The 25461-nt window shown below is 42.9% G+C and overlaps 2 protein-coding genes across 2 annotated transcripts in view; both read left to right on the top strand.

Moving 5' to 3' along the window:
• CNBD1 (cyclic nucleotide binding domain containing 1) overlaps window positions 1-25461 on the top strand; it is a gene marked incomplete at its 3' end in the record, with an annotated part of 195662 nt that overhangs the window by 67181 nt on the left and 103020 nt on the right. The gene's annotated exons all lie outside the window — the stretch shown is intronic.
• LOC308533205 (small ribosomal subunit protein uS5-like) lies at window positions 16023-16625 on the top strand. The gene has a single exon (XM_081111052.1). The coding sequence runs from the start codon at window positions 16037-16039 to the stop codon at window positions 16589-16591; it is 555 nt and encodes a 184-aa protein (XP_080967178.1). The 5' UTR covers window positions 16023-16036; the 3' UTR covers window positions 16592-16625.

The raw sequence follows: 25461 nt of genomic DNA on the forward strand, positions 1-25461 counted from the left end.
TATCAACAGTGACTGGAAGTGCCTAGTCCCACATCTGGGTGTGCACTTGCTATCATACAATTTTAATCTTTTTCCCAGTTTGACAGGTGCAAAGTAGTATCGAGTTATTTTGATTTTAATTTCTTTACATGAGTGAGGCCGAACACTTTCTCCTGAACTTATTGACCTTCTGAACTTCATTTGTGTTCTGAAGGTGGAGGAAGCATTTTTCTGTCCATATTATCTTTTATTTTTATTAGTGAGTCTTTTGAATAATTAAAATTAGCTTTTGTCATAAAAATTGCACACTTTCATCCATGTCATCATTTGCTTAAGGTATTTATTTGTCATATACTTAAAAAATTTCCTTAATTGAACTGATTAATCTTATATATTTTAGTACTTGGGTTTTGTTGTATCCATAGCTTCTCATTAAAGTTGCAAATACATGCGCTTACATTTTTTCTAGAACTTTAGTGACCTCATTTTTTTAATGTTTTTTTCTTTGAAACATTTAGAATTTACTTGCTTCCTACTACTAATTCATTGATGAAGCAAACATCATCCAGAGAGGGTCATTGACTCCATCAGCCACACTGCCAGTGAGCGTCAGAGATAAGGCAAGAACTACAGCTTTTTGATATCCAGAGTATGATAGTTCACTAACAGTTGTGAGCAGCAGGATGGATTCCAGCCAGTTTAAGTAGGGAAGGAATTTATTATGGAGCATCTGTAGCTCGCAGAATCTCTCAGAGAGTCACAGAGAAACCGGGCAGCCCAGGAGTCATGACTGCCAGCCACACAGAGGCCTCTGTAATGAAGACACTGCTCCATTGCTGCTCACTGCAGGTGGCAATTGGGTGGGACACCACAGGCTCCACTGCTATGTTACAACCTGCCACCAGAGGCAGCCAACTGGTGACCATGCCCTTCTTTAAAAAGCTTACCTAATACCTGTCTACCTCACTTGCCCAAAGCTGAGTTCTCCAGAGCAGCCTCTATGTCACACTGCTAGATTGCAAACCCAACTCCCTATGGTGCATGCCATCGGCAAAAGTTAGGCCATGTTTTTGTGCCTTAGGGGCAATGAATTCTGAGAATGCAGAAAATTGGACTTGAAATAAGTTGGTAGTCATGGTGGTTCACTGCAGTCTCCATCCATTCTCTCTCTCTCTCTCTCTCTCTCTCTCTCTCTCTCTCTCTCGTTCTCTCTCTCTCTCTCTCTCGATTTATGTATGTATGTATGTATGTTAATCCTCACTCGAGGATATTTTTCCATTGTTTTTAGAGAGAGTGAAGGACAGAGAGAAACATCAATGGGAGAGTAACACATACATTTGTTGTCTCCTGCATGAGCCTGACCAGGGCCTGGGCCTGGAGGGAACCTGCAACCAATGTACGTGCCCTTGACAGGAATTAAATCTGGGACCCTTTGGTCTGCAGACCAACGCTCTATCCACTGTGCCAAACTGTCTAGGGCTCCATCCATTCTCTTTTGGTTTGTTACTACGTTTTGTGTTCTTTCTTGGGAGCAGAGATCTCTGTTCCCTACATAGTTCATGAGAAAAGTAGAATATTCTGGCACATTGTCAAAGTCAAAGTCCTCTCATGTCTTTTTATCAGGAGGCGAAAACAACTTGAGCCCGGTTAGTGTGGCTCAGTGGTTGAGCAGTGACCCGTGAACCAGGAGGTCACAGTTTGATTCTCGGTCAGGGCACATGCCCAGGTTGTGGGCTTCATCCCCAGTGTGGGGCATGCAGAAGGCAACTGGGCAATGATTCTCTCTCATCATTGATGTTTCTCTCTCTCCTTCTTCCTTCCTCTCTGAAATTCATAAAAATATATTTAAAAAACCCCAAACTATCTTGAATGTACCTGCTGGGTTCAAGTCTAGTACCCAGATGAGGCGAGTAGTACTCACAGTGGAGAATTTTCAAGCTGAATAACTTGTATGAAGTTGTGGTTTTAGAATCTGGCAGAAACAGAGTTAATTCATATGTGATTTAGTTATTTTCACTCAAGAAGTAGATCCAATGTAATGCACCCTTGTTAAATATCTGTTGTGAGTAGGACTTGTGCTGCTCTCTACATCACTGAAGCTGGGAGAAGGCTTTTATATTCTACAATAAAATTTTCAACTTAATGTAGTTTAAAATTCAGGAAGAGGGTTGGGAGATATAATTGTTCATATTTAAACCATCTAATTTTGGCAACCTTTTGATGTTTTTTTGAACCAAGGTATATTACTTGCTGCTATGACATAATTGAACGCAGTCATAATGAAAGAAAGAAATTACATAAATAGATCTAAATGGAAATGATTAATCTCTTAAAGCACCCTGCTTGTATGTTGAATTACCAAGTGAAAAGAAAAGTAATGGCAGAACACTCGCCAGCTTTAAACTGCACTTTATTTTATAGACAAACTAAACATGGACTAGTTAACACTTTCTTTGTAGAGGAGCTAACATGAACTAGTTTATATTTTCATTATAGAGGAACTAAGCATGGAATAGTTTTGAGAATGTTTAGCCTCACTAAGTCATAATTTAGACATTCAATTGGCACATATAAAATTCCTATCCTTAGATTTATTACTTTGACTATTTCATTTGCTACTGTGACTGCTTTCCTATAAACATTCTTAAAGTGCATCCTGTGCAGGTACATGAAGACAGAAAGAGTCTGTAATATAAATGCATTAAGAAACTCTGATCACCCTGTGGCTTTCCTTAATTTTCATAGCAAAATCTATTTTGAAATTGAATATCTTTTGATTAAAAAATAATTGTTATCAACTTTATCATCACCTCTGATATAAAGGTATTTTGAAGTGGGTGAAAAAACCAAAAAGTAACTCCCGTCCCCCGTCCCCAGGGATGTGTATTTTTGCATGTGGGGGCCTTTGTAACGGGTCTCTGTGGTCAGTTGCACACCTTGACTGCAGATTCAGTGCAGAAGAAAGGAGGGAGAGGAAACAGAAATAAGTTGCACAGCATGACTTCTGAAGGCCACATCCATTTTTAACACAGAGTGTTATCTTCATAAAGATTCAAAGCCTTTTGAGCCACCTAACTACAAAGTTCCAAACATTTCTCCTCCATTCCAGAGGAGTGTCCTGGATACCTTCTATCCTCTACCCGTGTGATGACTGAGCTCCCAGGATTCCCGATTGCTTGAGCATAATTGCTGAAACGGTTTGGACCTTTTCCGTAGCACAGTGTTGTGTATGGCTGTGCTCCTTCTTACTGGTCTCTAAGGGGAGTATTCTGGATGCTGAGTGTTTGAAAGTGACTGAGGTTGAAGAAGAGGGAGGAGTCTGCCTGCTCATAATACTTCAATCAAACAGAATAGGCTAGGCCTACATGCTCCAAATCAGGTTCCATCACATAGCTCTAATAGTAGCGATAATAGGTCTTTACAGCTAAAATTGACTAGCAGTTTCTCTTTTCAAGTTTCGGTGGCCAGCCTGTAGGTATATCCTCTCATTCACCGTCACAGTGACCTTGGGAAGATGGTTTAAAAAAATACGAATGTTCTACAGGCGGAAAATGACTGAGCTGGGATTCACGTCCAGTTTCATCAGGCTGCAGAGCTGCAGCTCCAGATCACTGAATTTTACTGCTCTTTCAACAGCATCCTTTTATGCAATAGACATAGCAGGACTCTTAAAGTAGGGGAAAAGTTTATTCTACTTTCAAAACTAAAATGTAGTCCCTAGAAAGAGTAGACTACTGTACATAAGATTGTTCTAGTACTGACTATTTATTCATTCATTTAATTAACATTTATTAAACACTTACAATAAGCCATACCCTCTGTATAAGATATTGTTTCTCTTCCCAAAGAAATTATAGTCGAATAGATATAAAGACAAATAAGTATGATTGAATGTCAGAGATCCCATAATACAGGGGTCAGGAAATAAAAAGAGACCAAAGGTAAAGAGTGATTTTATATATATATATATATCATATATAATAAAAGCCTAATATGGAAATCAAGTGAACAGTGGAAAGACCAGTCAGCGGGGGTTAGGGCCGGCTAGTGGGTGGTGCCAGGCCTGTCAAGACAGGTGCCAGTGGGCAGAGGGAGGGGAAAGCAATCAGGGGTGGTGGCAACGAGTGGCGGTAGAGGGGTGATTGAGGGGTGGGGCCAGCCAGTTGCTGGCTGGCACCGGCCCCGGATCGCCCCACAGGTCACCTCCAACAGAGGGAAGTCAGACTGCGGCTTAGTCCCACCCCCCATGGGGAGCAGGCATAAGCTGTCAGTCGGACATTCCTTGAGGGCTCCCAGACTGCGAGAGAGCTCAGGTCGGGCTGAGGGACCCCCCTGAGTGCACAAATTTTTAGGCACCGGACCTCTAGTGTGTGTGTGTGTGTGTGTGTGTGTGTGTGTGTATCAGAATACAAGTGGCAATGGTTGGGTTGGGGTTGGTGTTTTCTGAGAAAGTTTTCATAAGACACACCTGAGAGAAACCAAGATGGCAGCATAGGTAAACACCAGAGATTGCTGCCTCGCACAACCACTTCAAAAATACAACTAAAAGACAGAACCGACATCACCCAGAACCACAGGAAAACTGGCTGAGGGGAAATTCTACAACTAGAATTAAAGAGAAAAGGATACCGAGACTCAGAGGAGGTGCGGTGCGGAAGTAAACTACAAAGGTGCGGAGGTGCGTGCAGAGCTGGCTGGTGGCTGAGGGCGAGGTTGTCTGTTTCAATCGGGAGGGAGTCTCAGGCTCTGGGCCCCAGTTCAGGGCGAGGCTCTGGGGACCCAGACTCAAACGGGAGAAGCGGGACTGTCTGGCTTCGGTCGGAACTCGAGGGAAGCTTTCTTTCCGAGGTACTTGCAGCAGTTGCTGGGACACTGTGAGGCAGAGCCTCTGGGGACAGGACTGAGAGCAGCCATAGCTGCTTGCTCCGCCTGCCCTGTTGATCCCCTGGGACCTGCCCTGCCCAAGCCTTGCACGGAGGCATTTGCTGGATAGCCTCAGGCAAAGGCTAGACTAGCACCACCCTAGAGAACAGAAGTTCTCCCACTGCAGACACAGCTGATTCTCACAGCCAGTTGGCCTGGAGGTCAAATACCCCCCAGTGTTACCTACAACAACCAAGGCTTAACTACAACAAGACTGCGCACAAAGACCACTAGGGGGTGCACCAAGAAAGCATAAAAAATGTGGAGACAAAGAAACAGGACACAAATGACAGAAATGGAGGAAAGCAAAATACTGGATATAGAGTTCAAAACCACTCTTTTAAGGTCTCTCAAGAACTGTGTAGAAGCCGCTGATAAATTTAGTAAGGCCCTTGAAAAGACTGGTGAGACAGTCGATAAATGTAGTGAGATCCTCAAGAAAACTAATGAGACCCTCGATGTTGTGATAAAGGACCAACTAGAAATTAAGCATACACTGACTGAAATAAAGAATATTATACAGACTCCCAACAGCAAACCAGAGGAACACAAGAATCAAGTCAAAGATTTGAAATGCGAAAAAGCAAAAAACACCCAACCAGAAAAGCAAAATGAAAAAAGAATCCGAAAATACGAAGATAGTGTAAGAAGCCACTGGGACAGCTTCAAGCGTACGAACATCCGAATTATAGGGGTGCCAGAAGATGAGAGAGAGCAAGATATTGAAAACCTATTTGAGGAAATAATGACAGAAAACTTCCCCTACCTGGTGAAAGAAATAGACTTACAAGTCCAGGAAGCGCAGAGAACCCCAAACAAAAGGAATCCAGAGAGGACCACACCAAGACACATCATAATTAAAATGCCAAGAGCAAAAGACAAAGAGAGAATCTTAAAAGCAGCAAGAGAAAGAAACTCAGTTACCTACAAGGGAATACCCATACGACTGTCAGCTGATTTCTCAACAGAAACTTTGCAGGCCAGAAGGGAGTGGCAAGAAATATTCAAAGTGATGAATGCCAAGAACCTACAACCAAGATTACTTTATCCAGCAAAGCTATCATTCAGAATTGAAGGTCAGATAAAGAGCTTCACAGATAAGGCAAAGCTCAAGGAGTTCATCACCACCAAACCAGGATTATATGAAATGCTGAAAGGTATCCTTTTAGAAGAGGAAGAAGAAGAAAAAGGTAAAGATACAAATTTTGAACACCAAATACACATTTATCAACAAGTGAATCTAAAAATCAAGTGAACAAATAATCTGATGAACAGAATGAACTGGTGATTATAATAGAATCAGGGACATAGAAAGGGAATGGACTGACTATTCTTGTGGGGGAAAGGGGTGTGGGGGATTCGGGAAGAGACTGGACAATAATCGTGCACCTATGGATGAGGACAGTGGGTGGGGAGTGAGGGCTGAGGGTGGGGTGGGAACTGGGAGAAGGGGAGTTATGGGGGAAAAAAAGAGGAACAAATGTAATAATCTGAACAATAAAGACTTAATTTAAAAATAAAAGACACACCTGAAATGAGTCTTTTTTTTTTTAATATATTTTATTGATTTTTTACAGAGAGAGGAAGGGAGAGAGATAGTTAGAAACATCGATGGGAGAGAAACATCGATCAGCCGCCTCCTGCACATCTCCTACTGGGGATGTGCCTGCAACCCAGGTACATGCCCTTGACTGGAATCGAACCTGGGACCTTTCAGTCCGCAGGCCGACTCTCTATCCACTGAGCCAAACCAGTTTCGGCTGAAATGAGTCTTTAAAGGCAAACTAGTGCCTTTTAGGTAGAACAAGGGGACACTGGTAGGACTGGAGGGAAGATGGAGGGAACTGTCAGAGAAGGCACGGGTGTGGAAAGGCACCGTAAATCTCAGAACTGATTGTTTAAAAGGTTAAAAAACTGGAGGGATAGATAAACCTGGAAAGCAACTCAAGAGTTTTGAATTTAATCCACATGATAGTCATTGATGAGTTTTAAGCCATGAAAAAACTAGCTAATTTATGTTCTGGGAACATCCCTGATAAAATGAAGGATACATTTGGTTACAGGGAAGGGGTATGGAAACTTAGTCTAGAGAGTGGAAGTCAGAAGAAATGCCTATGAGGTATGAAAATACGGTAATAACTCTCCCCCAAATCCTGTGATCATCATAATCCTTACCTACAAGACTCTCTTTAATCACTCCAGCCCAATGTATGAAAATAATACATGCTTAATACATATTTGTCTCAGAATTATGGAATTGGGGCAACTCTAAGAAATGGATAATTGTTCAGTAGAATGACTGTTAACACATTGTATGCGGGAAATGTATTTATACGTTTTATGTTGACTGGTAGTAGAGCGCGGGACACGTATTAATACGGTTTTTATAGGCTAGCAGTAGAATGCTGGTAACGTATAAATACGTTTATTTTTAGACTTTTTATTGCTCTAAAGGGATGCTAACATGCAGATATACGGATTCCAAAGGACAAAATTTGGGTCTCTAACACATACAATGGTGAATTATGTATGTACTTCCAGGTATAACGGTAATCAATCTATTCAACTGCAAAAATGGCCCTCGCCACCTGTTAGCGCGCGATAAAAACTACCCACAAACAAGGTGTTAAAATGATTTTAGGGGATTGTGGGGACCACAGCACGTTATTCCACACAGTTTTCACCACTTATTCCTGAGCAGCACTCCATCCAGGCAAACTGGACAAAGTCACAAACACGTTGCATTGGTGTTTCAAAACTCAGTTTATGTGCCCAATAGGAAGGAACAGAGAGGAACTGAAATACTCAATTTGTGACTTTGTTTACAAAAAAAAATTCCCTTTGAAGTAGCTTTTGAGTAAATTGCCTTTTAAAAATCTCTAACCACTTTGGGATAAATCACTTTTGGACCCAAGGGAAATAGAGATTTAATGTGTCTTAGACTCACAGTTGCAAATCTTCGTGGGGTCCTAGTTATGCTCTCTGAAACATATCCCCCAGGTATGTCAAAATATTTATTTGTTTTCTAAGTGAAAAGTGCCCTGGATTAGGATGGCAAACTCATTTCATTTCTCACTTACAACGTCTGCATATGCGTTATTGTACTGTTATTGTTTACCAGTGAAACTTACTGTGGAGACGATTTCAGGGTTCTTAGTGAGTAAATCACAGTTCGGAGATGATAAAGTTCGCTCACTGTCCCCTGGATTGAAATCTTGCCAGGAGACAGTCACTGCTTGGAGGGTACCTGGCACCCCGCCACTCGAAGGGCACAGTTTTCCACGTGGGGGTGGTGGTGGTCTGCTGTGGGTTTGCGCACACTGCACAATAGAGCAGCCAAGAGGAGGCGACTGCCCATCTTACTCCTCCCAGAAATCACGACATGCTCACAATTCACTGTTTGAAAATAGCAGGGGGTTTAGGCAGGGTCCTTGTTACAGACATTTCTATAGCAAAATAATGAACATATTTTTTTATATATCCATCTAGCCAGGCTAGAAGACATCTTTTACTCCTTACCAAGGCCATGGCTTTCTCTTGCTTTTCCTTTAGGACCTTGTGTTAAAATGTTGCCTGCTTGAATTTTCACCTTTAGTCGTGCCCTCTTACCTGGAAATATGCTCACGCTTTGCATATTTAAAAACCCCTTCCCTTAAGAATGTTCTTTCTGATGCCTAAAATTAATACTCCTTCTCTCACTCTTTTTCCTAACTGGAACAATCACTGTTTCTTTTAAACATCAAAACGAAGTCATTTCTATTCCTTTACCTTCAAAGTTCTCTTCAAGTCAGTCATAGCCTGTAGATTTTTACTTGAAACTTTTCCCCATGTCTGTCCTCTTCTGTCTAACCTTGAGCCCAAGAGGAAATGTTCATCATCTCTGATCTGAATTATGGCAATTGCTTCAAACTGATTTCTTTAGGACTTCCTCCCTCTAATCCACTCTAAGCAGAGCTTTGGAATTAATCCTCCTAAATCATCAACTTGAATAAGTAATAGTTATGCTAATACTAATAACAATAGCAGTAACAACAACATTCCATTACTTTTCATTCTCTCCTGAATTTTCACCACCCTCCCAATTTGACACAGCAATTTTCACTGCTGTATTTCTCAGTTTATTTCATCTTTCTCATTTCATTTCCTCTTCCTGTCACCTCAGGCATTGCCATCCAGGTGCTTGTGTGTTTTCTTTGTCAGATTCTGTCAGATTCTGAAATCTTATTTCTCCTTTAAGGCTCACAGAAAACCCCATCTTCTCTATATTTCTTTCTCAAAATCCTTGATAAGTCATTTCCTTGTTGTGAACTGAGTTTCAAAAAGTTTTTTTTAGTTGTTGAAACAATTTATCTGGGCAAAGTTTGTTCTTCTGCATACCTTCTTCAAATCACATACCTCCGAACTGTGATTTACTCACTAAAAACTCTGAAATCGTTTCCACAGTAAGTTTCACTGGTAAACAATAACAGTACAATAACGCATATGCAGACGTTGTAAGTGAGAAATGAAATGAGTTTGCTATCCTAATCCAGGGCACTTTTCACTTAGAAAACAAATAAATATTTTGACATACCTGGGGGATATGTTTCAGAGAGCATAACTAGGACCCCACGAAGATTTGCAACTGTGAGTCTAAGACACATTAAATCTTTATTTCCCCTGGGTCCAAAAGTGATTTATTCCAAAGTGGTTATAGATTTTTAAAAGGCAATTTACTCAAAAGCTACTTCAAAGGGAATTTTTTTTTGTAAACAAAGTCACAAATTGATTATTTTCAGTTATTTTCTTCTGCATATCTTCATCAACACAAGAAACTTTATAGGGACACACCAGAGGCTAAAGCAAACAGCAGTTAGCATAAAAATGCAAAAAGAATCATTGGAAGGCCAATGGACTTTGACGTTCATCAGGGCTGAAAATCAGCATAATATTGCCCTGCTGTGGGTTCAATGGCTCAAGGCAATTCCCTAACCTGATAATCCTTTTACTGTTTACCAAACTTTACCTTTGATCTGCCTGTATGCATTGATAAAGGGCAAATGTGTATTCAAGTAAATAAATAGCCAGAAGTTGGTGTGTCTTTTCAAAAAAAGAGACTCCACCTGGCCCCCAATGCCTTCTAAATTCATATTTCTTGTATAGCATTTTCATTTGTGCATCAGCCCCTCCTTCAGATCCTGAACCCTGCTGCGAAGGTCGTGGCAGGGACAGACTGATTGCTTTTGGATGGACTCAGAGAAACTAGTTGTTATGAAATATTCTGGACATAATCATCATTAATGTACACAGGCCCCCTCTTGTTTATTTATTTTCGTCATCTCTATTCCCTTTTGCTATTTCCCTTTGCTCATGTAATAAGTGCAAATAAAGGGTTATTATAAAGTGTGTGCTATGTCTTGTGACAAATATATTTCATTTAAATGGTTTCCTGAGATCCAAGATGGTGGTGTAGGTAAATGCCTGTACTCACTGCCTCCAACAACCACATCAAAATTACAACTAAAATACAGAACAACCATCATTCAGAACTGCCTAAAATCTGGTTGAATGGAAATCTTACAACTAGAAAAGTAAAGAAGAAACTAAATTGAGACTGGCAGGAGGGGCTGAGGCATGGAACAGGCTGAACCAGCACTCACGTGTGCCTTTTTTTTAATTGGGTGGGAGATTGTCTCTGCAGAGGCCACTGTGAGGAGCCCCACACCAGACCCCCATCCCAGGCTCCTATAGGTGGGAAAAGAAGAAGTCCCCATAACTTTGGGCTGTAAAATCCAGCAGGGATTGGCTGCTGGAGACACAGCTGTTCCTCTTAAAAGGCCAGCACATAAACTGAACTTACAAGATCCCACTTTCTTTGAGCTCCAGCACCAGGGTGAGGCCCTGGGGGACACTAACACATACAAGGGGGAACTGGATTGTCTGGCAGCAAGGCAGAAACTCAGGGGAGGCATTCTCCCAGATGGAGGTGTTCGCAGAGGTCACTGTTCCTGGGCTGGGACCTCCCTGGTTGTAATGCTGACTGGCAGTCATATCTAAGTCTCCATCAGCCTGGAGCACACTGTTTGCTCCACTCTGGGGATTTCCTGAGACCCCCGCCCCAGCCAATTTGCAGCCCCACTCAACCTGTTTGCAGTGGCTTTTGCATATAAATGGCCTGTCCTGGCTCAGGCTTCAGACTTAGCTAAAATCTCTCAAAAAAGTTGCAGCTGGGTCAGGGAGCCCCAAACCTATCAATAAAAGGCCCAAGGCCCAGCACTAGCACCAGCCTGCCTTACTTCACAGCTAGGCCTCACCAGGGAACCCCCAAGCACAATGCAAATAGCTCCTGCAGGAAGGCTCCAGCCAGTGGCTGACTTTGCACCTCCCTGGAGGGCCTAGAGTAGCCGTGGGCAAACTACGGCCCATTTGAAATGAGTAAAACTAAAAAAAAAAAAGACCGTACCCTTTAACGTAATGATGTTTACTTTGAATTTATATTAGTTCACACAAACACTCCATCCATGCTTTTTTTCCGGCCCTCCGGTCCAGTTTAAGAACCCATTGTGGCCCTCGAGTCAAAAAGTTTGCCCACCCCTGCCCTAGAGCCAGTGGACCCAGTGGATAGCTTCAGACCATAGCAGATTAAAACTCTACACATCCATAAGTGACACACTTAGTGAGCACCAAAGCCCCACTGAAGCAAGTCCTGCTCCATAGGGGTGTTTCCTGCACATTAGCTCTCCCACTGTAGCTGCAACTGGTCCCAAGAGCCAATTGGCCTGGAGGTCAATTCCTCTCAGTGATGCCAACACTAAGCAAGGCTCAACTACAAGACTGTGCACACAGACCACACAGGGATCCATCTAGAGTGCCCAGCTCAGGTGACTGGGGAGGCTAAGCTACTGGGCCCTATAGGACACCTCCTACACAAGGCCACTCTACCAATTCCAGGAAACATAGCAGCTTTACCTAATACATAGAAACAAACACAAGGAATCAGCCAATGGGGAGACAAAGAAACATGTCACAAATGCAAGAAATGAAGCAAGCAAACTTTTGGATATAAAGTTCAAAACCATGGTTATAAGGTTACTCAAGGATCTTCATGAGACTTTCAAGGATCTTAGTGAGAAAGTCAAAGACATGCAAAAAGCCCAGTCAGAAATGAAATATACACTAACTGAAATAAAGAATAATTTACAGGGATCCAACAGTAGAGTAGAGGGTGCTGAGAATCAAGTCAATGATGTGGAATATGAGGAAGCATAAAACACCCAATCAGAAGAGCAAAAAGAAAAAATAATCCAAAAATATGAAGATAGTGTAAGGAGCCTCTGGGACAACTTCAAGCACACTAACATCCACATTATGGGGTACCAGGAGATGAGAGAGAGCAAGATATTGAAAACCTATTTGAAGAAATAATGACATAAAACTTCCCCTCCCTGGTAAAAGAAATAGACTTACAGGTCCAGGAAGCATAGAGAGTCCCAAACAAAAGAAACCCAAAGAGGCCTACACCAAGACACATCATAATTAAAATGCCAAGGGTGAAAGACAAAGAGAGACTCTTAAAAGCAGCAAGAGAAAAGCAGTCAGTTACCTACAAGGGAGCACCCATACGACTGTCAGCTGATTTCTCAACAGAAACTTTGCAGGCCAGAAGGGAGTGGCAAGAAATATTTAAAGTGATGAATAGCAAGCATCTACAAATAAGATTAATCTGCTGGGGTCCAACCCCAGCAAGTCCTCAGCAAAGCTCTTCTTTAGAATTGAAGGTCAGATAAAGAGCTTCACAAATAAGAAATAAGCCAAACCAATATTATATGAAATATGAAAAGTTGAAGGGTATTGAAGAAGAAGAAGGAGAAGAAGGAGAAGAAGAAGAAGAAATAAAAATGTGAACAATAAAATAGCAACAAATACATATCAACAATTGAATCTAAAAATAAACAAACAAAAAATCTAATGAACAAAATAAACTGGAGAATAAAATAGAATCAGAGGCATGGAAGTGTGGAACAGACTGATGAATCTCAGAGGGAAGGGGGAGCAGGGGTGGGAAGAGATTAACCAAAGATATTAACAATGGACACAGACAGTAGGGGGGTGAAGGCCTGGGGTGGGTTGGGAACAGGGTGGAGGGGAGCAAAGGGGGGAAAAAGAGGGACGTCTGTAATACTGCCAACAGTAAAGGTTAAAAAATAAGTAAGTAAGTAAATAAATGGTTTCTGCTATGCATCTCATTTTATTTCTCATTTCTTCATCTGTGTTGCTCTGTGACCATGTATTCCACTTAGTCTAACCATATGCCTAGCACTGCATTCAGGGTGTTTTCAGTTGGTGTGCCCATGTGTGGTCATTCTGGTGGTTGAAATATGGAGATGTCTCCACACAGCTGGTGAGTAATTTCTGCTCAGGTCTCATGAGGTCTCCTCCATAATCCAGCACCTCCTGGGTTGACACCAAGCTCTGGGGGGAGGGGAAATAGGAGGTCTCTAGGAACCTACTCTAGTGCCAAGGCTGAGATTCGTTTTGGCTGGGACTGATGCCATTCAATTTGTTCCATATTTTGAGCATCCCTCTGATTAGTATGAATACACCACATTTTCTTTATTGCCTCTAATTCACTGCTGCCTCAAGCAATGCTTGGTGAACACCTTTATCTATGTGCCCTAAGGACATGTGTGAGAATTTTTGGGTTATATTATCAGATACAGAACTTCTTGGTCATGGGTTGAAGTTGGGTTGCTGACCCCTCATTGTTTCACAGGAATGAGCAAACAAAGAAAGCTCAGCGAAAGCAATTTTCTTTAAAGCAGTATGGTGGGTTTCATGCCATCTGTTGGAGAGAGCTTGGTCACACAGTCAGAATCAGCAGCAAGGGAGAATGGGAAATGTCATTTCTTTTTTTTTTAACTGAATTTATTGGGTGACACTGGTGAACAAGATTATACAGGTTTCAGGTGCACAACCCTACAACGCAAACTGTATTGTGTTTACTACCCCAAGTTAAGTCTCTGTCCATCACCATTTATCCACCCTTTACTCTCCTCCATCAGCCCCTTCCCCTCCCCCTCCCCCTGGCAGCCACCACACTGTTGTCCATGTCCCTCAGTCCCCCCCCGCCCCCCCCCCCGGGAAATGTAATTTCTAATTGTTCTGCCATGTGCCCAGTTACAATTAGTAGCATATAAGAAAGAGATTTCATATAAGAATGAGCAGTTTGCCCTGCAGGAGAGGGCTAACTCAGCATCCAGCGGCTCACGTCCTGCACATTCTGAGAAGGAGCTCCTCTTCAGGACTGACGCCTGGCCAGCTTTTTGGAGATGAGCTCTGAGCCCTTGGGACAGTCTGCCCAGCAAGAGTGTTTTTATATTCGTGAGGCCTTAGGCATGAGCTACCATCTCTGAACAGATAATGCACATAAACCCTGTGACTTATGGTGAACAGTCTGCTCTGTGAGGGGCCGGAGTCTGAGTAGCTGAGGTCAGTCATGCAGGAAGGCTCACACACCTGTGGCACTGACCCTCCACTAAACACTCTGGACTTCAGGCCCCAGGGAACTGCCCAGGTGGGCAGCAATGGCGTATGTCACACATGGCTGCTGGGAGAATTAGTGCCACACGACTCCACTTGAAGGAGACACCCGGGGACTGTCTGGTTTCTCCTGGCATTTGTCCCATGAGTCTTTTCCTTTGCTGATTTTAGTTGGATTTTTTTTCTATACTAAACCAGAAATGTGAGTTGAAAATGTGAGTTTTTCTGAGTGTGGTAATCTTTCCAGTGAATTTTTGAGTCAAGTGTGGTCTTAGGGATTCCTGACACAGACCTAAATGTCACCCTTAAAATACTGAATATGAAGAAATTTAGTACTGTAAAGTACTTACAACTAAGTGCATAAATAAATAAAATGTTCAAAAAGGGGTCCTTTCTACTCCCTTTTTAACGTTCTGAGAATAAATTGGGTATGTGAGAAGTTGCATGAACTCTTCTAAGCCACAAGGCACTCTCGCTCAGAGAATCTCACACGAGAGCTGTGCAGTCTCAAGTGTACCCACCCAGCCCACTGTGAGTCAGTCTGGTCGGGTCTCAGCAGCTGAGATTGGAGAGGCCTCCAAGCACCTCTCAGCCACTTGAGGCAGTTCACTCTCCACTGTGAGAGAGCTGGCTCAAAGAGAGAGCTGGAAAAATAGCCCCTTTTTACTGCTCATCATTTGAGTTGGCATGGAAAACATTGGTTCAGTAAGTTGGCATGGGAACCACCCTCTCCATGATCTTGAAGAACTAGAAGACTAGGCTTGCAATTTTGGCAGCACTTTTCTGATTTGGACTCTTTCCCCCCTCCCACTCCTAGTTCTATACTTTTCTTGAAAAGAACATGTCCCGCTTACTATGCTGGATATATTACCTTACTTGAGCATCACACACAATCATTTTGCGCTATAATTGCCTTCGAAGCCATTCCTTTTACTTATACAGTAGTCACAGAAAATGTTTCTCTTGGGCGAATTCCCATTGGCCACATGACCTACTTTCTATTCCCCATTTATTTTCATGCATTAGGATAGACTCATTTTAATAATGTCAGATATAAAACATACCACAACATTATTTTGCTTTGTGAGTCTGTAGATTCCACTGAAATCCTATTACTTAGTAAAGGAAGTTAAGGTGAATTCTTGGGTAAACAGAAGTCAGAGCTGACAAGCAGTGCACACTGAGTTTAAGGTAACTATTATACATTGGGAAGAATCTTATATAATAAAAGCCCAGCGACTGAATGGCAGAACGACCAGAACGACCGGTCGACCAGCTGCTATGATGCGCACTGACCACCAGGGGGCAGACGCTCAATGCAGGAGCTGCCCTCTGGTGGTCAGTGTGCTCCCACAGCCAGCCAATCCCTGCAGGCCATACTCCCCACCAGTACACAAATCCCGTGCACCAGGCCTCTAGTGGTTACAGAAAAAAATAAAATAAACTGCTTATTAGCTCTCAGAATATGATAATTGAATGGTTTATTATCTGTTTTGCCTAAATTTTAGGTTGAGCCATATGAAATTGCCATTTTTGTAAGTAAAACATGACTGAATATTAGCAGTTACATGTATGCCGAACATCCTGATACTGGCAGGATGAAGTCTTGAAGATCATGCCTGTGCAAAAGCAGACACGTGCTGGCCAGAGGACCCGGTTCAAGGCATTTGTCGCCATTGGGGACTACAATGGACATGTCGGTCTGGGTGTGAAGTGCTCAAAGGAAGTAGCCACTGCCATCCGTGGAGCCATCATCCTGGCCAAGCTCTCCATTGTGCCCGTGCGGCGAGGCTACTGGGGAAACAAGATTGGCAAGCCCCACACCGTACCTTGCAAGGTGACTGGCCGCTGTGGCTCTGTACTGGTGCGCCTCATCCCTGCCCCCAGGGGTACGGGCATTGTCTCGGCCCCTGTGCCTAAGAAGTTGCTGATGATGGCTGGTATTGACGACTGCTACACTTCAGCCAGGGGCTGCACTGCCACCCTGGGCAACTTCGCCAAGGCCACCTTTGATGCCATCTCTAAGACCTACAGCTATCTCACCCCCGATCTCTGGAAAGAGACCGTGTTCACCAAGTCTCCCTATCAGGAATTCACTGACCATCTTGTCAAGACCCACACCAGAGTTTCTGTGCAGAGGACCCAGGCTCCCGCTGTGGCCACCACATAATTTTATACAAGAAAAATAAAATGAATTAAGCCTGTTAATTCACCTTGGACATCCCTACAGTTTTTGAAGACGCTTTGTATATAAATGCATTACACATCTGTGGGGGAATATTTGTGATGTTTCTGGCTGCTAATATCCACTTCCTTCCTGAATGGCACCCTGCTTTGGCTTGGCATCGCCTCTCCTCCGTGGGGGCAGGCCTGGGGGCAGACCGTGCTGGTGACAGTGTCCCTGTAAAAGCCCCTGGGAGGCAGTGGCCCTGAACCACCTGGAGAACTCTACACAGAACGCAGAATGCGGGAATGGAAGAGGGGGAGGCAGCCATGGAGCCTCTTGATCGTGTGCGTGGATGCTTCCGGTGCTGCCAGCAGGTGGCTCTGTGGCTCTGAGGTTCCGCTCCTGCCCCATGATCCTCAGCCTCCAGCCCAGCCTGTGAGCCTCCTCCTAACACACTTCCCATCAACCACTTTGTTTTAAATTAGAATTTATTTCTATTGCTTATAACCAGGAACACTACTGCTAGGATATTCATGACTCATGAACATGAGTCATGAGTCATGAATCTATAATAATGAAAGGGTAAGATGCTAATTAGACTGGATGTCATTCTGAACATCCTTCCAGAGGAAGCCGGGCTGGAGGGAAGCCCGGGTCCCGGGTGCCAGAAGGAAACCAGTGCTGGCAGCCAGGGGAAGGAAGCCCTACTCTTGCATGAATTTCGTGCATCGGGCCTCTAGTAAATAAATAAGTAAATCAGATTCTATAAAAGTGAAGAAAATACTGATTACCTAATAAGACTCCCCAAATACCTAATTTACCTGTAAAGCAATCCTTATGGAAAGATTTTAGAGGAACAATCTACTACTCAAATGTACTGATAATGTTTTCTTTTCTGCTGTTTATTTCAGTCAGCTGGAAATGGACAAGGGAAAGATTAAATATGATTCAAAACAGCTGAGTGACTAGTGATATTCCTACTTCCTAATATGCAATCAGTTACTCAATCAATGGACCATTCATTGGATTTTTGCTGAGTGTTTAATATGTCCTAGGCATTGCACTTTGCCTTGCTCATACCGGTTAAGTCAATAACAAATGCGGATGACAGTCTTCCTGGCCTAAGGAGGACCTGTCGGTAGTGAGGGGGAAGTACGGAAAGTGGAACAGCATGAGCCCTTCATTTTGTTGTTGGAGCTTTGAGCACCTAAGTGTCTGGGAAGGATACTTGTGTTCAATATTGAAAGAGGGGAGAGATTTTCCCAGGTGGAAGGACAGGGGTCAGGGGTTAAGTCATAAGGGGTATATCATAGACAATGGCATATCATTGATGCAAACACATTAGTGAGTTAACACAAGTATGAGTGGATTGATGAATAACAGTGTACAGGTTATACTGACATTTTGAATTAACTTGGTTTTAAGAATTCTTACTGTCCTATTTCTTAGTCCACATAGCTGAATTTAAGTTGAGGAATTTCCCTGGCCAGGTTACCCGAGAGCTATGCAAATATATCACAAACAACCCCTGATATTTCTGTAGATTTTAGCAGAAACTCAGAATTTTACTTAATCTGAAAATGGAATTACCTGCTATGAACAAAACTGAATTTGAACCCTAACTATATTATACTATTATATTCTTTTTCTTTTCCTTCTTTCTTTAAATCTGGGAAGGCATACGTCCCATACTGCCAGGCCTAATATAAAATTATCAATTTCATATGCTTTCTGCATTTGTGCCCAGCATACTTGAAGCATAGGGGTAAAGCTTAAATTAATTTCTGTACTCAGCCCTAAATGTATGCAATTTTGTAGTGTGAGGTGAGGACTAGGAAGTATTGATTAAGGTGTTGGCTGTGCCATGGACATGATGCTGCTAACGATCCCATCAGTATGTTCACAGACAGAAAATGCCCGTCTCTCCCTATTCAATCTGGTTAAACAAGCAGTCTAATGCTACTTTTTATGAATATGTGCACCATGCACTCTCTTTACCTATGCTCCAGTCTGTGTTTTATCTATGGTGGGGGAGCTTTTGTTCTGCCAAAATCATGTACTACTTTAGCAGTACTATTTGAGCAGGTACATAAAATATATACACATTATGTGAAAAGATTGGAACACTATATTGTAACTAAGAGTTGAAGGCTTGATTCCCATGACTGTAATTGAACATGCCCGTTCACCTTTGGAAAGAAGGAATTAAACGGGGCAGTGTTCACAAGGACAAGGCATGCCAAAATGCACTCTGGGAATACAGGAAAGCTATGTTCTTATCTTTTTCTAAAATCCCCACCTGAGGATATGTTTTTATTGATTGGAGAAGGAGAGGAAGGAAGAGGAAAAGAGAGGAGAGGAGAGGAGAGCAGAGGAGAGAAGAGGAGAGGAAAGAGAGAAAGAAACGTTGATGTGTTTGCCTTCCTGCCTTCCATATGTGCCCCGACGGGGAATGAACCTGCGACATAGGTATGTGCCCTGACTAGGAATCAAACCCACAACCATTTGGTGTACTGAGCAATGTTCCAACCAACCAAGCCACCAGCCAGGGCTATTTACATCTTTTATAAAATCATAAATACATGTATTGTTTTCCTCTTTATAGTGCCTTTCTCTTTGATTCTTTTTAGCAAATGCCTGTATTCATTTAACTTCCTGCCTTCTTTTGTAAGCCAGTCTTGTCTGTGGTCTGCATTGCATTTGATGTTGGGCTGAAGATGTGGCCCATGCTTGTGAAGAACTTGCAGGAGGATGAATATATGCTTTCTTTCCTCAGCCACCAGAAGCAAAAAATCAATGGTATTTTTCTCTAAGTTTAAACATCAGAACTCAAGCAGGAGAGAACAGGACTTGGATCTAAGAAATCTAATTTCTAACCCTAATTCCTCTACGTATTCTAAGTCAGTCGACCAAGTCACTCAATCTCTCTGAGGCTCAGCTTTCTCGCATCAATGGAACGATGGTTAAAATTAGTATTTGCTTCGAATGGCAGTGAAGGCCAGATGGGATGACATTGGTGGGTGCTTTGCAAACTGTCAATGTTACATGTGTGAGTGAGACAGTATTGCTGTGTTGCTTTGTAAAGGCCCATTGACAGTGTTGAACCCCTGAGGGCACACATACTCTGATAAGTTGGGGGTGCATTAAGTACAATATTTATTGTCTACTATGTGCCGGGCACTGGTTTATGGATGGGAGATATAACAAGGAATAAAATATGCTCCCCAGGAGTTTAGGCAAGATGACGTAGCCTCAAATACCTTTAAAGGACTGGCAATGATTCTCTTGTCCCAGGGGGAGCCTCCAGAGAGCATGGGAAGTCCAACCAGTCTAGGCTCTGGAGATAAAGGTCCGATGTGTCCGCATCATCACAGAACTGCTGCTCTCCCAGGGAATGAGCTCACATTCTCCATTCTCCTGTGGCCCCTTTGGACCTGACCTGGTTCTTTGGGTGGCAGTGAACTTTGCCCCTGACCTCAGTTCCAGCTCTTTCCTCATGCCTTGTCTGCTGCAATGCTTTCTGATGCCAGTTGCATGCTTTGTCTACTAATTGTATGACTTTAATGAACACTGTCAGTCACTCATTCTGACTCATGTTGCAACTGAATTTCACAGCCAAAGCCCACCCCAATGATCCCAAGGACCTAACCTCGTTCCCAATTTTAAAGTGATGAAAGGATTGCAAATTCACTATCACCTCCTCTGCAGAGGTATTTATTTCAGCAGCTCAGTTTTTGACCTAAAGCATCAGATCACAGAACAATTGTGATGTGGGGATGACATACATTGTATTTAGGAGGAGGTGGTGATGAATAGTCATGAGTACTCGGTCGTAACTTGATTTTCCCTCTTTGGCTTTATAGAAGCTGTATGGTATGATTTTAAAAGGCACACATATTAATATGAAGCAGGATTATTTATGGGAAAGTGATATTATTTCTCTTTTATTAGGTTACATTATTCTGAAAACTTGGGTGATTTTTAGCTTGTTCATGTTTCTCTAGGTTGTATTTACCTATGAAAAGAAAATCTGTAGTATTTGGCTTAAGAAATATTTCACTGATAAGATCCTTTAAAGACATATCTAACCATCAATGAATAATAGCTCCTTCATCTTAAATTTATTCCTGATCTTTACTTCTACATGGAGAATGTCAGGTGGAACTGGACGAAGACTATTCTGTCTCCCAAGATCAGAATTGTATGCTGCAAACACTGTCAGAGACACAGAAGAAGAAAGAGGCCCCCTTGTCAAAGGGCCTAGAACTCATACTCAGAAGTAATTAGAACGATCACTCTCTTGGATCTTTTCATTTTTTTATAGATGGCATCATAAAGTCAGATGTTTTCCAGTATTGCATTTATACAAGGGTCAGCAATCATGTCAGCGTCTGAATGACTCCAGTTAGGCTGGCCTACAGCACCCAGAGACCAGTGAGACTCAGTTGCAGTAAGTTCCTTCAGAAGTCTGGGGTTCCATTCTTGCTATTGGTGCCATGTACTGGTTATTAATTCTCTTTAACTTGCTTGAGTCCTTATTGCACCCTCTTATCTGGGCCCCCATTCCTCTGTTACCTGCCTCTCCTGTAAGTTAGTGGGTTCGTCTACCTCACTCAATGGGTAGGAATTCAAATAATTATTCTGCTCCTTACTCTGGGGCTCTCTGCTTATACCACCTGAATTGAACCGAGGGAAAGAAAATGACTTAGGGTTAATTTCCCCTCTATATAGTTTCAATCCTCAGTTAGGTACATCTTAGGCATATCTTTATTCTCATGATATTTTAGTGCTGTAGTGTACCACAATGTCTCTTAAATCAATTGGTCCATAAGTAGTAATTCTAAAACTGTAATTCTTAGGAAATGATCTCTTTTAACCTAAAATTGCATATTGGTTGAATTCTTAGTTGTTTCAGATATCTGTTATACCATTTTCAACCCATTCTGAAATTTGCCTTTTTGTAGCGTATAGTTCAGGCAATTCACTAAAAGGGTAAATTCTCTTAGGAAAGAAAAAATATACAACTTCTCTTTAACGAGAACTCAAATTCAAAGGCCAAAGTTTATTGGTCGTTTTTTAAAAAGAACTTTTGTGAATAGACAGATATGATCCAAATCCAACAGCAATTCCAGCAGATTTGACAATTTACCAGGAGACTGCAGAATGACTTTGATGCTTTTGAAAATATAGCTAAGAACAGACATGTCAACTAGGGCCATCATCAGTCAACCGTTCCGTGTGACAGTCTTTCCATGTTCAGCGAGGAATCTTTATGCTATTTTCCCCAGAGCACCTGCTTTTAAGACTTAAAATAGACAAGGCATTCTAAATTGGGAGCTCAAAACACGTCTTCTACTTGATTTCGGTTCAATAAGTATAATTTAATATGAAATAGTATAACATCAAGGGTCTTTTTGAGGCTTCTAAATGATTCATGCACTACTGATACATTCTTAGCGGTGACTGATGCCAACACAACCCCGCTCATTTTCTCCTGGACACTCAGACACACTCCTGATCATCCTCATCATCCTCAGTCATCATATCATCATCAACATGTCATCATCGTCATCATGTCATCATGCTCAAGAAACTGCAGGGCCCAATTGCATTCAATTGTATGTAGGACTCTTAAAAGCACATGATTTACTTTTTTGAGCAGTTGACAATCTAAGGGAAATATGGTGCAGATTATTCAAAACATCTGCATTGAACAGGAAAACAGTATTGGGCAGGTCTCCCTCTCCACCAGGCATGAAGCCACCACTTGGCTAAGCGATGCAGCCAGTGTTCAATATGCAGTTCATTTTAATTGCCCAAGAAAGAAGTACATATAATAGAAAAGTATCTAAATCAGTTGAATTTGCCAAGAAGCACCTGACACAAAAGACCAATTGTGATGAAAGTCCTTTTAATTAAATTGTCAGTTAAGTCCAAAAGTAAAATTAATTCTTATTTAATCAAGAAACAACACATTTATATAATTACAATGAAAATTACTAATAATTAAGAACTTAAAAAATAAAATCTGTAAGATAGGGCTTTAATAATTTTAGAAAAACAATGTGGTTATTTAAAACACAATAATAACATTTTACAAAGATAGGTTTCATCAAATATAATGAAATACAGCAAGAATTGCAGTAAGATCTTAAATAACCAACCAACCATCCAAAAATGATGATACATCCCATCTCTCTCTCTCACACACACACATGCATACCTATCGCTCTCAATATCTATAATTTGTACATCTCCCTCCATATGTCTGCATCAGTGAGGACATGAGCTCCCCTGGGAAGGGGTACCCTTGGGAGAGGCAACTTTCCCTGTGGCTGAGACTAAACCCCTGGAAGGAGGTTTCAGGCAGTTCATCTCCAGGTTTGTAAATACGATTCCAGGAAGCCAGCTTAGCTGAGAGCCTTGGACACGCTGCTTGGGAAGAACAGATGAGAAGGGGGAGAAACTGCCACGTTAACAGATGCCAGGAATCACTGGCAGGGGATTTAAAAAGTGTGAGCATTGGAGAGCTTCTCCCCAATGAAAGAATGGGTCCATTTAGTGGGTGCCGACAGCATCACGCACCTCAGCAGCTCCCAGCGGCTGGACTGTGTTGCTGTGGCATAACAGCTGGCGTTCTTCATGATAATCCTAAATCAACGAGCGCATCAGCAGCGTCGGTTAGTTAATTAATTAATATTTTAGAGAGACTGCCATCTAAAATGGTGAAAATTTGAAAGAAATATTTGGTGCTTAAAAGTGTAGGTTAGTTATCTGGAAACACTTGGCCGGCCTTTTTGTCACTCTGCGGTACTGTTCTGACCTGCTGTGCTCAGGTGAGGCGGCGAGGCGGCGGTGTTCCAGGTGCTGTGGGCAGAGTCCGCAGACCACACTCAGGGGCCCGTTCTCCAGGGGGAGCGGGGTAAGACAGCTGGCCTAGGGGTGCCTCCGGGGAGTTCAGTGCCTTCACACCCCAACCTGCAGAGGTGTCCTGGGAGGAAGGATGCCATAGAAAGAGCTGCGAGGGACCATACTGGGAATGATGCTCTGCAACAGGCAGGCCCTGCTGTAACGCAGGCCCCAAGCTGGGCTTAAAGCAGGAGAACTCCATTGCCTCACAGACTCGAGGCTAGATATCTGGAAGCCAGGTTTGGGCAGGACTGGCTCTCTGACACTGTGGGGAGAATCCTTTCTTGCCTCTTCTAGCTTCCGTGTTTCCTGGCAGCTTTAGGTTCTTGCTTGTAGATGTACCACTTCCATCACAGGATATCGGCTGCTCTCTGCGAATGTCCAACTTTCCCCTTCCTATAAGGGCTCCAGTTATATCGATGAGGGCCCACTCTAATGAGCTCATTTAAAGACATGTTTTTATTTGATTTCATAGAGAGGAAAGGAAAGGGAGAGAAAGATACAAACATTGATGAGAGAGAAACATTGATTGGCTGCCTCCTGCACACCCCCTAGTGGGGATGGAGCCCACAACCCGGGCATGTCCCCTGATCTGTGGCCTCCTGGTGCAGGGGACGACACTCAGCCACTGCCACACAGGGCCCTCTCTAATGACGTCATTCTAATTTGATTTTCTCTGTAAAGACTCCACTTACAAATAAGGCACATTTACAGGTACTGGGTTAGGACTTGCTGAAGTTAATTTCTAGGCCCAAAATGCTGCAGCAGCAAACAGAAACATCGAAAGCTTTCACGTTCCTATAAATGTTCCCCTGACCAGAAATGTGGCATGTCCAGCAGCAGGTCACCAACTGCCAAACATCTGTAACGATTTCTCGTTCTAAGTAAGGTCACCTCTGTGACCCCAGCCAATCAGCTTGAGTCTGATACCCTCCCTGCTCCCGATCACCGTCTCCTGCGTCTCCCGCGGAAGATGCTGCTCGTGCCGGTGTCAGGTTCGGAGGCCTGCAGTGCGAGTCTGCCCGCCCCACGGGCCCGAAGTAAAATCTGCGCAGGCCAGCGAAGCCGGCCTCGGGTTATTTTCACAGACTGAACTGGTCACTTTTTGCGGGAGAGGGCACAATTCAACCCATAACAGATTTTCCTCAATCCCCTCCATATAAAATGTGATTGACTTCTTCCAGATTTGATTAGGTTGTTTATCGCTTTTAATTTCTGCAGTAAGCATTCTGCCATTGGTGGCATGTTTATGACTGTTTGGCTGTGAGCTCGGGAGAACGGTCCTGGAGGTGGTACTCAGAGACCATTTGGCCGTCTTGCTGCCTTTGCTGTCTTGCACACGTCCTGCCTGCACGGCGACGCGGCAGTTTCTCTGGAGCTTCCAGGAGGCCGTTTAGAGGAAAATGGAAGCGAGGTCAGCTACAGGAGGAGCGGTGCGGGCTGAGGTGGGCTTGCAGAGTGGGCCGCAGTCCCTGCACCCAGCCCTGTGTTCCGCATTCACCCAGCCGGTCTGCTTCTCTGATCACACCCTGGCCGATGGGATGGACAGAGGGAGCTGCAGTTCAAGCGCTGAAAAACAGCGAGGACTATTTTTTTTTTTAGATCCAACCCAGCAAAGAAGTGAATGACGCACTTTTGAAGGACAATCTGATGTGTCACAGAAAATAGAGAAAGCGCCAGATGGATGGCTTCGAAGCTGTTTCCCGGGCTTGCAGGGTAGTTGTTCCTGTCCTGTGCTTGACCTAATAAGTTAGGAATTTGCTTCCACTGAGCCATGTCACTGCCTATAAATCTGGTCTATGTTTGCTGCAAATACCATGCAACAAAATAATGTTTAATGAAAATATTCAAATGGATATCAGCTCTCTGGTACATGACCTATCGTTTTCTAATGAACGGACACGTGTATATGTTTTTTGTTCAAAGACACAGTGGCCTGTGAGCAGTACAGGCATCCGACAGCA

The sequence above is a fragment of the Myotis nattereri genome (assembly GCF_964212035.1).
Source record: "Myotis nattereri genome assembly, chromosome: 17".
NCBI lineage: Eukaryota > Metazoa > Chordata > Mammalia > Chiroptera > Vespertilionidae > Myotis > Myotis nattereri.